A 14,745-nucleotide genomic window follows, 5' to 3' on the forward strand; every position below is an offset into this window, starting at 1 on the left:
AGTTAGGCTTATTCTCTGCTTTAGCCCCCCAAAATGATAAATTGTCTTTTTAAATAAAATTTGATAAAAATGATTTGGGCATGGGCGGATTGCCAGTTATTATCAATCAATCAGTATGTATTGATGTTTCATACAGATTAGGAGTCAAAAATTGGTTATTTAACAGAATTAAATAAATTCATTTAATGAAACCTAATTTAGAGCTGGAGTTTAGAATCAAATTCATAGAACAAACCCCAGTTCTCTCTTTTTATAAATTCTACAGGGAAACATTGCAATGGCTCCTGGTTTATATCTGTGTTAGTGTACAAGGGGGTGCTTCTAAACTGCCTTGCATAACTTCATGCGTGTTTTCTCTCCTCAGACTCAAATATATAGATTAGCTATAGATAGATACAGATATATATATATGTATGATTTTTTTCTCTCTACCTAATGAAATGCAGTAATTGTTTTTTATAAAAACATGGGAAGGATCAGTTACTTTCTTTAACATATTCGTTAAGAAATCCTATCCAGATTTCTTCTTTCCATAATAATAACATCATCAAATATGTAAGTTTATTTATTATTCTGTCAAGAATGAACTGAGAATATGTGTGTTTCAGGCACTGTACCAGGTGCTGAAAGTTTAGACATGAAGCAGAGTCTCTGTTTATCAGTGTCTCACTAGTTTCTTAAAGATGTCATCATGTCACACTCTCTCATGTATACTGAAAAGCAACATCGCAGTTAAAAAGTGATTTGTTGTAATTGTTAAAAATTTATAATTTAATAAGATTTATAACATTTGAGTATCATGAGGCTTTTTGAGGTAAAGTGGCTCATATAGTTTGTCTTTTGATTTATTTAGTTTTGGGCCATTTGAATTTTTATTGGAGAGAAGGCCATGATATATATTCATGGGGGAAACTAAACAAGCCATTTGATGATCTGAAAATAGGTTGCTAGTTATCCACATCATTAATGTAAATTATTTAATCTCAGCAATATCATCAATGATTAACTGATATTAATAAAAAATTAGACCTAGTATAACTGCACAAACTCTTAAGTATTCCCTTTATTATTACTGATGCTTAAGTGGGAATTGATTTGTGGTCACTGAATTGGATCAAGGTACATACCAGACCCACTCAGTACCATAGTATTAAACTAGAAAACTTGTAGAGAGCAGGAAAATGAGCTCTCTGATGTCCTGGATGGCTAGAGGCAAGGTGATTGCCAGAACTCGCTGGCCCTTTATATCCCTCAGTTGAGAATGTGATCAGGATGCTAAGTTTTCCTCAAGGAGCAGGAGTACCTAATATTTCTAAATTTTCCCTTGATTAAAGTGTATTTAAGTTCTTATTGAGATCAGAAGTATAGTAAGAATTGTCTGTTCATTCAACTGTGGAGATACTCTGCTTGCAAGGAGAGGTCAGGGGTCCCCCATCAGGACATAGAGGTACAAGGAAAAGGCCAGGGCCAGAGGACAGATAATACAAGATATACTGCCTAAACTCCAAGTGTAGAGTCATCTCACTTGTGTTGAGTTCTAACTCATTGGCCAAATAAATCTGGAAGTTTTAACTTGGATGCATGTGTTTTGTCTCTTCCTACTAATACATAACTAGGATGCTATGAAAGTATAGTTCAATGACATCTGTGTGTATTAATTCATTTTAAAATGAACATATTTTAAAAAGCATTTGCACGTATATGAAAAATATGACATTCTTATTTAACATGTTCTGCACTAATTAGTTTTTATTCTTCTAATGAAATGCATTGTATCATGAAAGCGAAGTCATTTAATTCTTAATTAAGTTACTTTTATGTCCGGAAAGCAATACAACTTTGGATTAGGACTGTTATTTCATGACTGATTGCTATTTCTAAATAAAATTTTTAAATGGACTGTGGACATTCATAACCTTTTACCACAATGTCTTCATTAAACAGCTTAGGTCTATGAGGGATGTGTACATCATCTCAAGGCTTAGCAGTTTTCGAAGGCTCTAGAGAAAAACTCGCCCTTCACCTCTCAACTTGGCTGCTGTGAAAATACTCTCATAGTCATAAATGTCTCTACATGTTTGCTTCACATCCTTCCTATTGAGGTCATAAATTTCAAGGATACTTTTAATCCTTAAAAAGTGTGAATGTATATGTCAATTTTATAGTAAATAATGATTATATAAAATACCTATCTTTAATGTTGCACTTTGTTGATGGTTCTACTAAAGTGATTAAAATTATTTTTTCCTGATTTCCTACAGATGCATATACAACTTCAGAGGTCACTTATATTTGGACTTACAATGCATCTGATTCAGTGCAAGTTGCTCCTGATGGCTCCAGGTTAAATCAATATGATCTCCTGGGCCAATCAATTGGGAAGGAAACAATTAAATCCAGTACAGGTTAGTAAAATAAATCTAAAGAAAAGTTAGTTTTAAAGTAAATTAATGGATTAAAATCATTTGAAATGTGTCTGCTTATCAAAAACATTTTACTTTTGAGGTCTAAGAATGAGTAGCATAGACTGTGCTTGGGACATTTTTAGAAATTCAGAATCTAAGGCCTCACACCTTATTAAGTCAGGAATTTCATTTTAATAAGATTCCAAGAAGATACACCAAGTGTGCATTGGAGTATAAGAAACACTAGTCTAAAGAATACTATGCATTCAAAAAGTATCTACTGGGCTAATTCACAGTGCTATCACCTCTACAGCCTGAGTTCTATCCCTGGACAGGGAGCTAGCCCACATATGGCCCAGCAGACCTCCCCTACCTCACCAGCTGCTCCCCTCCACAGTGTATTTCAGTAAATCTGTCTGTTCTGCTCCCCACTTGGTCTCTGGTGAATCCTCTCACCCACCCAACCCCCCGCATCTCTTTCCTATACCCTACTTCTTATATGCAAAAAAAAAGGTATCTTCTGAGAAAAATGAATTTTACCTTCAAACAATTTTACAATTTCCTCAGCTTTCTGATTCTTCTCTTATTATTCTGGATAATTGAGAATTATTCTACTCTTGATTTGTGGGTAATTACCACTAACTTCTTGGGAAAACTGATGCCTTTTCTATGGACTGCACTGCTCTGAGAAAAGGCAGCTACTTGGTATAAATTTTCCATCAGGCAATCATTAAAACCCAGAGAGTAGAGAGGAGGGTAGCTTTAAGGGTCAGATAGAACGTTCCAGAGTGAAGACATACCGCAGCGAGAGAAACGTAATGGGTAATAATTCTGGGGTTAAAAGTGGAAAATATGGACCAAAATATCAGTCTTGAAGATTGGATCAGCACTTTAAACTGTCAGAGAGGACTGAAGTAGAATAATCAAAGCAGAGTCTTGTGGTTGTTGCCAGAGGGGAAATGAGTCTTGAACTTGTAAGATAATGTATGGGTTGTGAGAATTTATGGAATATGCAATCCTTGTAAAATAAGCACAGCCTGCAGAAAGAAAAACAAATATCACTATACCATAGTACATGGAAAGCAAGTTTCTAGATAATATTGAAATTATTATTTAAATAACCTTGCCATGCTAGGGAATCATTTAAACTTAAATAATTTTCATGTCATATATTTGATAACTCTTTTTTGAATACTGCTCTTTCCTTAATCCCTTACATTTCCAAAATGTTCAAACTATTGACTATTACAGTTCCTTAAGCTTCTTAAATTTTTCTTCCAGGTGAATATACTGTAATGACAGCTCATTTCCACTTGAAAAGAAAAATTGGGTATTTTGTGATTCAGACATATCTGCCTTGCATCATGACTGTCATTCTCTCCCAAGTGTCATTCTGGCTTAACAGAGAATCTGTGCCTGCAAGAACGGTGTTTGGTGAGTGAGTAATTATACACTGTGATGTGCAGCACTTTTTGTTCCATGCCATACTTTCAAAAATGCGTGCTCTTCTCTCTCTCCCCGCACTCTTTTGTTCTTGCTCTCTCTCACTCTCTCTCTCTTTCTCTCTCTCTCTCTCTCTCTCTCTCGATGCTGTTACACTAATGTAGTGAATGGGACAAGGAGTGTTGGTTTCGCCTTGTAGATGAGGAAACTGAGGCTCAGGGAGGTAAAATGCACTGTCAATACTACACTCAATATGGGTCATAAACAGTATTGAGATTTCCTAGAGATACATTCAGACTTCTTTCTGCTAAGTCATTTTGCTTTTCAACATTCATGTTAAAAAGGAGAATATACTTAGAGGTTTTATATTAAGGTATACAGTGCAATACTTCTAAGCTTTCTATGTCTATTTTTATTTTTGTTTCTAGATGAAGAAAAATAGGTTACTATTTTGTGTGAGAAGAAAAATAGATTACTATTTCGTGTGAGAGAGAGAGAGACAGAGAGGAAGAGAAAGGGAAGGAGGAATGGATTGAGAATGTATATGATCCCTCATTCACTCCCATTAATATATTTAATAACAAAGTTGATTTTCTTTGTTTGAACCCTAATAGAGGGTAGGGAAAAATAAATACTAAATATAAGTAAAATAGAGAAAAATAGAGAATTAACAAGATTAAAGTTGGTTGTTTGAAAAGATCAACAACAATATTGATAAACCTTTAGCAAATCTAAGAAATGGCGAGTTATAAAAATCAATCACTAACTTGAAAAAATTGTATACCTCCATGTTTACTACAATAGTAATTACAATAACCAAGATATGGAAACAACTTAAATACTTATCAATAGAACAATGGCTGGAGAAAATATGTTAAATACATACATACATACATACATACATACACACATAGTTATATATACACATACATATATTCCCATATGTGAATATTTTTCAGTCCTAAAATATGTGTATATGTGTAAAAAAGAATGAGGTACATATAAAATGAGGTCTTTGTTTAATAAAGATTATGAGGAAAATATAATACTGCATTGAAGAGAACAGAGATTTCATATCATTAATCATGCAAATTTTATATTAAAAGAAACCAATACAAGATTGCCACGGTATAGAAGAGAAATAAATGAAAAAAATTAATTTTGAATAAGCGGCATATGTTAGTGTTACACATAGTTATGCCTACTGCTAGGCTTAACTATAACAAATGTATTAAATATTTAAAAATTGGTGACAAACATAATATGTGTTGTGTGTTTATCTCTATATATATATGTATATATGATTTAAAATCTAGGCTATTATGAATTGTTAAATTTTTTGTGAGTTATTTACAATGCAGATTTAAGGATCCAAAAGTCATATTTTATATAAATTGACACTTCTCAGTGGTGAAAGCATTCTTAATATTATCTCTACAAGTTATTCTGTGTAAAGCTTGCTATATAATTCTGTTCATGTGTTCCGTATTTGTGTGTGTGTGTGTGTGTGTGTATGCGTGTGTGTCCACTAAATGAAGTTCCTATGTCCTGACTGAAATGGTATTTGAAAACTCCCCAGTATCCTTATGCTACACCCTTATTCCATCTTTCATTGTTTTCTGCCACATTTTGAACATCATCATCTGACTGATGCTCAGCAGTTCCCTAAGCAGTGTTTCAACCCCACCAGATTTCTCTCAGAATTCACAGTCAGGTTTCCAAGCTAGTGAGAGAAAGCCTCTAAGGCTTTCTGTGCTGGGTAATCCACCCCAGTAAAAGAATTCTTACATTTAAGAAATTATTGTGCCCTGGGAAACAGATGCCACTTTCTCAACCTTTGATGTCTGTTTTTATAACTGGGAACAGAATAAAGAAACAGCAAAAAAAGATATCAGACTTTGCTCCATTGTATTGGGGTTTATCTAATCATTTTTTGTATGTGGAATTCATTTTGTGGTTGTAGATTGAGTTTGATATTTTTCAAAGCTATTTCTTCAGAGCGACTGCCCATGCACCCTATGATGATTAAAGTCCCCTTTGATTTTCTGTGAGTGTCCATGTCCAATTCATTCAACACCGCAAATGCTACCAGTCGGCATTGATATAGATTTTGGGGATATACCCTTGAACAAAAACCAAGTCAAACATGTCCTGGCTTATTTCAGTAGTTATGACCTCCCTCCACGATGAGGTAGATGCTCTTTTGCTAATAGTGTAAAGAAAGCAATTGGCAAACTTTCAATCTTACACCTCAGGTTTTTGTGCTTTCAAGTCTCCTGCGAGTAGGCAATGAACTCATAAAAACCTCATTTGGTGCTTCTATTTTGTTTTGTGAGATTTGTGGCTTCTGGTTGCTTAATGTTCTCCAGAACTTCATTTCAGTAGGAATTAATTATAAAGAATGTGCCAATTATTATCTCTATATGTGAAGCTGAATGACTTTGCATTTATGGATATTTATACATGCATATGTGACTGTTTATGTATGAACATAAGGCTATATGAGTAGGTTTTTAAGTTTATATGTACAAAATATGTCCTGACATTTTTCTCTTAATCTTAAATTCAATATGGAACAGAGAGTTTTCCACAAAATAAAATTAAATCAAATAAAACATCTGTTTGGATGTAGGTTCGTATAGGGCGCTCAAATGTTTTATATTGCATGTAGAGTTCTTAGCATATGCAAAAGCCTTAGTGCTTGTCTTATATAAATTTTGGAGTAATTAGAAATCTAGAATGGATATGTTTGTGTTTGCACAGTTTTCTTCAACAAATTTTCATGATTCAATTTGACTATTTACATCAGAGAACCCTTACTATAGTGGTTTGAAAATACGAGTATCTGTCACTTTCTATTTTTCTTTTTGATATTCTTTGCATGGAATTTTGCTTCATAGACCAAAACGCTATTGATACTCCAGGCATAATATTCATAATCCAAGAAACAGGAAGGAAGAAGTGAAAAAAACAAAAGGTCTCTCTGTATGTCATTAATATGCTTTCCTAGAAGTCTTTCCAATGATCTATTTGTATATCATTAATCAAACTTGGTCTCATAATTGGAGAGTCTGAGATATAGACATCCTCTCAGATTAATTTAGAGCTCTAATATTATGGATTGGCTAAATATTGGATTCATAGATTGTAATTTCTGCTACAGTAAGAAAATATTTGCTATGAGGGTCATAAAATGATTCAGAGCACACAGTCTGAAGGGAGAGTGTGTTGGCTTGAAGCTTGGCTCTATTATTATCAAACTAGAGGACTTTTGGTAAGTTTTAACCTCTGTACCTTAGTTTCACTCTTTTGTAAAATTGGAATAATAACATCAACCTCATGAGGTAGTGTATGGAGTTAACATATACTCATGCTCATGCACACACAAACACACAAATATGTTCATATATACATGAAACATTTAGAAAAATCTTAGATTTGCATCCCATTTCAAGTCCCAGAATTGGGTCTTATTGTTTAGGCATGGGTCACATTCTCATCTCTACTGTATAATTATCATGAACAGGTCCACACCGATTAACAAGACATATATATATGAATATGTATATATATATACATATATATATATGTATATAACAGGCTCACTCCTTGAGCAAGTGGAAATTGTCAAATCAATTCTGAAATTGGATTAGTTCCTAATTGAAGAAGAATTGGGGACTGTTTTTAGAAGGAAGCAACTCTTCTCATCCTTACTGTCTACTCTTTGTATCTCAAATACATCTCATTTAGATCTGTGATGATGACCTTGATCTGTATGTCATTGAGAAAAGTGAAGCAATTGGAAAGAATGTTCCTAGAATCACACAGCCTCATCTACTAAAGCTCCTTTACCCACAAACTCTGCTTAACTATGTGTCTATATAATAACAGCCTTTCGACCCTTGCCTTATTAACTTGATCCTTTTCAACTTCTTGAGGGCATGATTTCAACAATTCTCACTTGTCTCTTTAATGCCATTAATGTCAATCATTCTAAAACAGAAAAAGAAATATAGTGTTACTTTCCCAATCCTCAAATGAAATTCTCTTGACTCCAACCCCTTAGCCTGCCACCTCATTTTTTTGCTTTCCTCTCGAGCAGATTTACTTTAGTTTACTATACTTGTCCCCAGTTTCCCCCTACCTATGGTCTTTCCAGCTGACTCTAATTAGGCTTTTTTCTCTAATACGCTACCAGAACCTCCTGTGAAGGTCCTCCAGTTGCTAAATCCACTCACAAATTCTCACATAAAATGACTTGACCTGACTGAGCAGCCTTTGACAGAGTACATCCTTCTTATTCAATGAGAAGTTATTTCTTTTTTTTTATTCTTATATTATTTTTAAAGGCTTATTTATTTATTTATTTATTTTTATTTATACAAGAACCAGGGTCAGGGTACAGGCCAGATGCTACCCACATGGTGCAGCAGACCTCTCCTTGTCTTACATGCTGATTCCCACTGCAATGTATTTCAGTACATCTGTTGTTTTGTTTCCCACTCTGTTTCTGGTGGGCCCTCTCACCCCCCACACCTCTCGCCTGTACCCCAGTTCGAAAACACATGGTTATTGAGGGTTTCCTTGGTGGCACCCGCCGTGGGAGGCAGGGCTGGGGGTGGGGGGATGGGGGGTGTTTTATATCATTTCATTAAGGGAAGACTTGGTCTGGGCACCTAGCTCAGCTGAGAAGGTATTTCTTGAAATGAATTTCTTCATTTAGTTTTTAGTAGCAACATTCTTTTGATCTGCCTCTCAATATGAACAAAACTGAACATTTCCTCTTCCTCCTCTCAAAATGTACTCTACCTATAACCTTGATTATATCCTAGATTGAGCCACCAATATCTCTCTCCTTGACTACTGTCTATCTTAGCCTGCTGTGCATGCACACACACACACACACACATACACAGAAAGAACACTTTGGTGTGTCTTACTGTAAAGAAATTAAACCTGTTGAATCTGGTCTCAATGTTATGACCTCAATTAATTTAAATTAATTTATTAACAGCCTGATCTCCAAATATAGCCACACTGGGATTTTGGGCTCTGATAAGTGAATTTTGGAGGGATGTAAGCTTTAAGTCCATGATACTGCAATAGATTCTTTGCTGTCTCTTGCGTCCACCCTTGTGGAAATAAGTTTTCAACATAGTAGTCAGACTGGTCTTTTCAAAATGTAAATGAGATCATGTCACACACATGCTCCAGACCATTCACTGGCTCACCAGTAATACTTAGAGTAAAAGCCAAAAGTCTTCAGAAGTTAGTAAGTTTCCATGTAGTATGAGCTCCCTTCCCCTTTATGCTCAACTTCTGCTACCATTTCCATCTCCCACTCTTGCCCTAACATGACCTCCTCCTTATTCCATGAACATTAACAGGCAGTCACCTACCAGCTTTGTCTATTTTGTTCTGCTTGGACTTCCTAGATATTTAAATAGCTCTTTCTTTTACCTCCTTAGGGATTTTTCTCAATTATTTTCTTTTCAAAGAGGCTTACTTGATTAACTTAAAATTGTGAAATGCTTCCAAATCCTCTGTTGCTCCCCCTAGTCTTACTGTATTTTTTTTCTCCATTGCAATATAGTATCCCAGCATTTTATAGAAAAATATATTTCTGTATTTTCCACTAGACTTTAACCTTCAAGAGCCGTTATTTGCACTAATTTTTTTTTTTTAACCTATGGACCTAGAGAAATGTCTAGGACATGGTGGGCCCTAACAAATATTTATTGATTTCCATCCCACAAATATAAAAATTAGTATTGCTTATTGATTATAATATACAAAAAGCATTTAACTATAAATTCAGAGAGACAAGTTTTGTTAAAATGGTTAGAACCAGATAGCACAAAAGATCCGCAGGTTTCCAGCATAATAGCAATAGTTGGGAAAAAAAAATTCTTTCCATAATAGCAGGTAACAGGAACTATCATAAAAGTCTAAATAATGACTATGTAAGACTTTATTGTGAGATACAGATCTGAATATATTAGTATTTACATGCATATAGAGAGATAAATATTTCTGAGTGAATTTTTTTGTAAGATAGCAATATGACACTTTCCCATATGGATGAACATATCGTTTCAATGGAAAAAATAAAAAGGAAGAGAGACAGATTTTACAATAATGAAAGATGCCTCTGTCTCTCTTTCTTGTGTGTAAAACTCTGACATTGTAAAGCAATAAATAAATGAAAATGACTATATTGATTGATAGGTATATAGAGAAACAGATGGGTAGACACGTATATTTGTGGCTTCTATAGGAGTAGGTTAGCAGAACCATAACCATATAGACAAAAACAGAGGCAAGGTGGTTAGCCATAGGCAATCAGAGTGCCGTTTTCAAAAGAGGGTTGACTGGATGTTGGGCAAGAAATAAACAAAGAAAAATTACATATTGTGATATTTCTACACCTGTGAAGTTTATAGAGAACACATTGCTAAGGCTTGCCACTACTATGACCCTGCTATAAGTGCAGAGGGTTCCCCAAATCATCCTCAGGCTTGATAGCTCAGAAGAGCTGCTGGTGATGAGCATGAGAAATTCTGGTCTGACCTATTTTCTCACTGGAGTTGTTCTTGTTTTCTTATTAACTGATTCAGTATTATATCTTATTTATTATTCTCTGTCCCATTCTCTTTTCTTTTAAAGGTGGAAACTTGAAGAATGAATTTATTATACTTTAAATACTTTATAGTTAGCTATGATTATGCATATTTCCACTGACATCTTAGGCAATTGACTGACAAGTAATGGAGTTCTTCAGAAATAACTAAAACACACTGGAAATGAATTTTTTATTATTAGAGAATATAGATTTTTATAATCAATGACATGTATTACCCTTTGCTTTTTTTTTTTTTAGAGTAAGGGTAAGGGTATAGTTAGGGAAGGGTAACTATATTACAAGAGAAAAAATAGCTTGCTGAAGTGCTTTATTCAGATTTTAATAAAGATATGCCTAGAACAATGAAAAAATGCTTTACTCTCACAGTTGTGGCTTATTACAGGGAAAGGATACAGATTAAAATCAGGGCCTCCCCGGTGGCACAGCAGTTGAGCGCTGGGTTGCGAAGCTGCCCGCGGCCTCTGCGGCGCTGGTTCGATCCCCTGCTGCTCCCCGGCCACTGGAGGAGGGTCCCACATGGTGCGCAGACCTCTCCTGCTGTCCGCTACTCCCCTCAGCAGTGTGCTTCAGTCCTTCTGCCTGTTCTGCTTTCTGCTCTGGCTCTGGTGAATTCTCTCACCCTCCCGCGCTTCTGACTATACCCAATGCTTGTATGCATATATGTATAAATCAATCAACCAATAAATAAATCTTTTTTAAAAAAATAAAAAAATAAAATCAGCCAAGAGAAGAAGCACAGAGACTAGAATTAAGGAAAAGCTCCAAATGCAGACACAGGCCTGGTTACTCTCCTGGTGTTGATATGTGATGACACCCCCAGAGAATTGACAGCAGGGAAAATTCTCCTGCACCTTGGTGTTCTGAGTTTTTATTAGGGCTCTAGCACATTGGCAGAGTGGACTGGTCTCTTAGTCTCAGTTTCTAGCTCTCAAGAAGCTCTGAAGCAAATTGAGCTGATAGGACAGAATTCAAACCACCTATCTTAAATTTCATTACTGTCTGGCTGGGCCAAGGGACCCAGGCAAGTAAAGTCACTCTTCTCAGGTATGACCTTTCAATGCCTAGAAGTTTGGGGCAAAGGTCAGACCTCTCTGAGTAAAGTTAGCATTCATTATGACAGATTCAATATACAGTACATTATAAAGCCAAAAGTCAAATGTCTAATTATTGGATTATCATTTTTGGTTATCAATGTATCTTGTTAAAAAAAACCACATGTGTGCCTGTTATTTTAAAAAGATTTTTTTTTATTTATGCATGCAAGAAATGGGGTGTGGGCCAGAGGTGCGGTGGGGGGGGGGAGTTGAGAAGATTCACCAGAGACAGAGTGGGGAGCAGAACAGGCAGATCTACTGAAATATACTGCTGAGGGAAGCAGCAAGCCTAGCGGGACAGGCAAGGTCTGTTGTGCCATGTGGGTCAGCTCCCTGGCCAGGATTCTAATTCATGCTGCAATGGCTGGCGATAGATGATAGATAGCTTGTTAGTGCTGCCTTTAACCCCTGCACCACCAGGGAGGCCCTATCAGTATATCTTCATTCTTCATTTCTTCATCAATATTGGCTCTAGTCTTCCTGTTCCCTTTCCCCATTCTTACCATCATTTTATGTTGTTTCCAACGTCATTGTCTAATTCCTCATAGGCCTCAACATTATTTCTAAGCTGGGGCTTTCCTTTCCTCTTATCAGCTTGTACAATAAATTATTTAACATTAGGAATACCTTGTTTATATTGGAATTGGTGAGTGGGAAAACATGCTTCTTTATTTAGATGATAATTAGGTGATTTGTATATAGTAAAATTTATATATCTTAATATATAAAATATATAATCATATATTATATGTGTACAGATAAAGATAAAAATGTAGATGCTAATAGTTTCCATTGTTTAAAAATAGGATTGAAAAAATTAGAAAACTTTGTAAAGCCAGAATCATTCTTTGATGGCAACCTTTTTTTGCAACTAACAACAGCAGTGGCTTTGGAAGTATTTAGTCTCTAGGTTATCACAGCCCCTGCCTACTGCTTCCCAACTTACCTATTTGTTTTCTCTGCCTCATCCCTGTGGACATGGAAATTTGCAGCCTATGAATCAGGGCATTCAGAGGTAAGAATTCCATAAGAACTGGGGAAAAAGGAAAGCAAAGTAAAAGTTGTGAACTCAGACACAGAAAATAGAATGGTGGCTGCCAGGGACTGGCAGATGGGGAAAATGGAGGAGAGACTGAAAAAGGGTATAACTTTCAGAATAAGGTCTGAATGTATAATGTATAACATGATAATGATAGTTGATATTACTGTCTTGTATACCTAACATTTGCTAGAGGAGTAGAATTAAGTGTTCCCACCAAAACAAGAAAATTAAAAAACCCTTGAGATGATGGATGTGGTAATTAGTGCTGCGTAGGGGATCCTTTCACATTGTGTATCAATTCAGCACATTATACAATTTTAAATATACTGCAGTTTTTAATTGTTACTTATATCCCAGTAAAGCTGAACACATTTTTTAAAACTTTAAGAAAAGAGAAAATGAAAAGTCACCTGGGTACAGGTTCAGCCTGTCCAGGCTAATGAATTGGGGCAGTCTTGGAAGAGACATAGATGGTTTTAATTAGAATGTAGCGAGAAAGTGGCACCAGGAGTAGAATGCCTGGGTGGTAGCAGAATATGAAACGAATGAACAGCAAGCCTGGGCAGGGCAGAAACAATCTCTGCAAAATTCATTCCAAATCCCTGCCTTCCACAAGGCATGGGCTGTGGAGTGCTAACAGGCAGCACACCTGGCATCCCAGAATTGACTTTGGCACAAGGCAGCACATGCTAATCAGCAAGCTGCCAGCCCACCAGCCGCCCTCCACCCCGCTGACAGACTCATCCCAGTCAGCCACTGCCAATTAGGAAAGTGACTGAAGCAAAATACATTAATAAGCCATGGCAAAGAAAATTAGAAAGCTTAGCTAGTTCTAGTCTTCAGGCAGGCTTAGAAGTTATTTTAGGAATATAGGTGGTTGCTTAAGTGTGATTGATGAGAATGAATTATTAGTAAGGGCATAAGAATATAATTAAAAGTAAATGTTATTGGTTTGTCAGTTTTTTTTCAATTTTAGGTTTTTACAGAGCATTCAAATATCACTTCCATAGTTACATGAACATTAAAGTCATATAAGCACCTTATCCACTCTAGTTTCCTACACTGAAATTTTTGTTTTAATAGTGATGAGAAAAAATTTAAATAGCATTTATTGAGCACCTTTTACGTGTCACATGCTTTGTTAGGCACTTCATATTTACTCATTATTGAATTCTGAAAACAAAATTTTTTCCCCATTAGGAAAGTAAAAATGTCTCCCTTTCAGACAAAAGCACTGAAATCTGGAGCTGTTAAGAGGCCACTCTATTATTAAATAGCATTTCGGTAACAAGAAAGAACTTGACCAGACTGCACTGCACCATTATGCCATCAAACTACTTTTTCCGTTTAAACCCTGAAATCAGAAATACCCTGTGCTGTTGCTCCCTGCATAGATAAGTTGCAGAGTCAGGCTTACTAAACATAGACCAGAATTTGAAGTGAATATTCAGAGGTGAACTCAAGTTAGCTGTTACTATCAACAACTGACATTGATGTATTTCCAATTCCTTGAAGTTGATGTTATTATATTATGATGTAACAACAAATACATTAAATGACTTTTCAAGGTTCAGGCCTGCCCAATTCTGAATTTTAAAGCAAAATTTACTTAGTTATTCCAGTTCTTTAAAAGTCTAGATACTTACAGCATTTATGAGAAGTGTCTGTTTAGTCTGATGTGGAGATTTTGGTTACTGCTTTTGACTGCATTCTGTAAAGCCATTTCTCTGTAACATATTTTATCTTGGAACTCATCTCTGTAAGCTTAATAATCTTACAGAGCATGTGGAGGAAATTTCAGGTGTGTAAAAGATTTCTCTCTCTCTCTCTTTTAATAAATATTGCTTTTGTTTTTCTTCAGTTAGGCTTTGAAATAACAAAGAAAAAAATTTGGTCTACTCTAATTATTTTACTTTTTAATAAAGACTTTGATCATTAAATATTTAGTTTCACTATGCAAATTTTCAGTGCATACTTATTCTGTTCTTAATCCTCAAAAAAGCTATTACTTATTTTCAAATATTTCCTACTATGTCAAGGAAATGATTTCTACTTGAGTGACTTTTTGTGATAAAATTTCTTTAATAATGTATTATTCATCACAAATAACATAATATC

At 35.4% G+C, this 14,745-nt stretch overlaps 1 protein-coding gene across 1 annotated transcript in view; it reads left to right on the forward strand.

Annotated features, from left to right (window-relative positions):
* The window catches only part of GABRA2 (gamma-aminobutyric acid type A receptor subunit alpha2), a gene marked incomplete at both ends in the record, with an annotated part of 108,944 nt that overhangs the window by 69,667 nt on the left and 24,532 nt on the right, over nt 1–14,745 (forward strand). Inside the window, 2 exons of the mRNA XM_084233493.1 lie at nt 2,262–2,405; nt 3,687–3,839. Of these exons, the coding sequence (XP_084089619.1) occupies nt 2,262–2,405; nt 3,687–3,839 (297 nt within the window). The remainder of the gene's footprint in view (nt 1–2,261; nt 2,406–3,686; nt 3,840–14,745) is intronic.

Source organism: Talpa europaea (assembly GCF_964194135.1).
Source record: "Talpa europaea genome assembly, chromosome: 5".
NCBI classification, from domain to species: domain Eukaryota; kingdom Metazoa; phylum Chordata; class Mammalia; order Eulipotyphla; family Talpidae; genus Talpa; species Talpa europaea.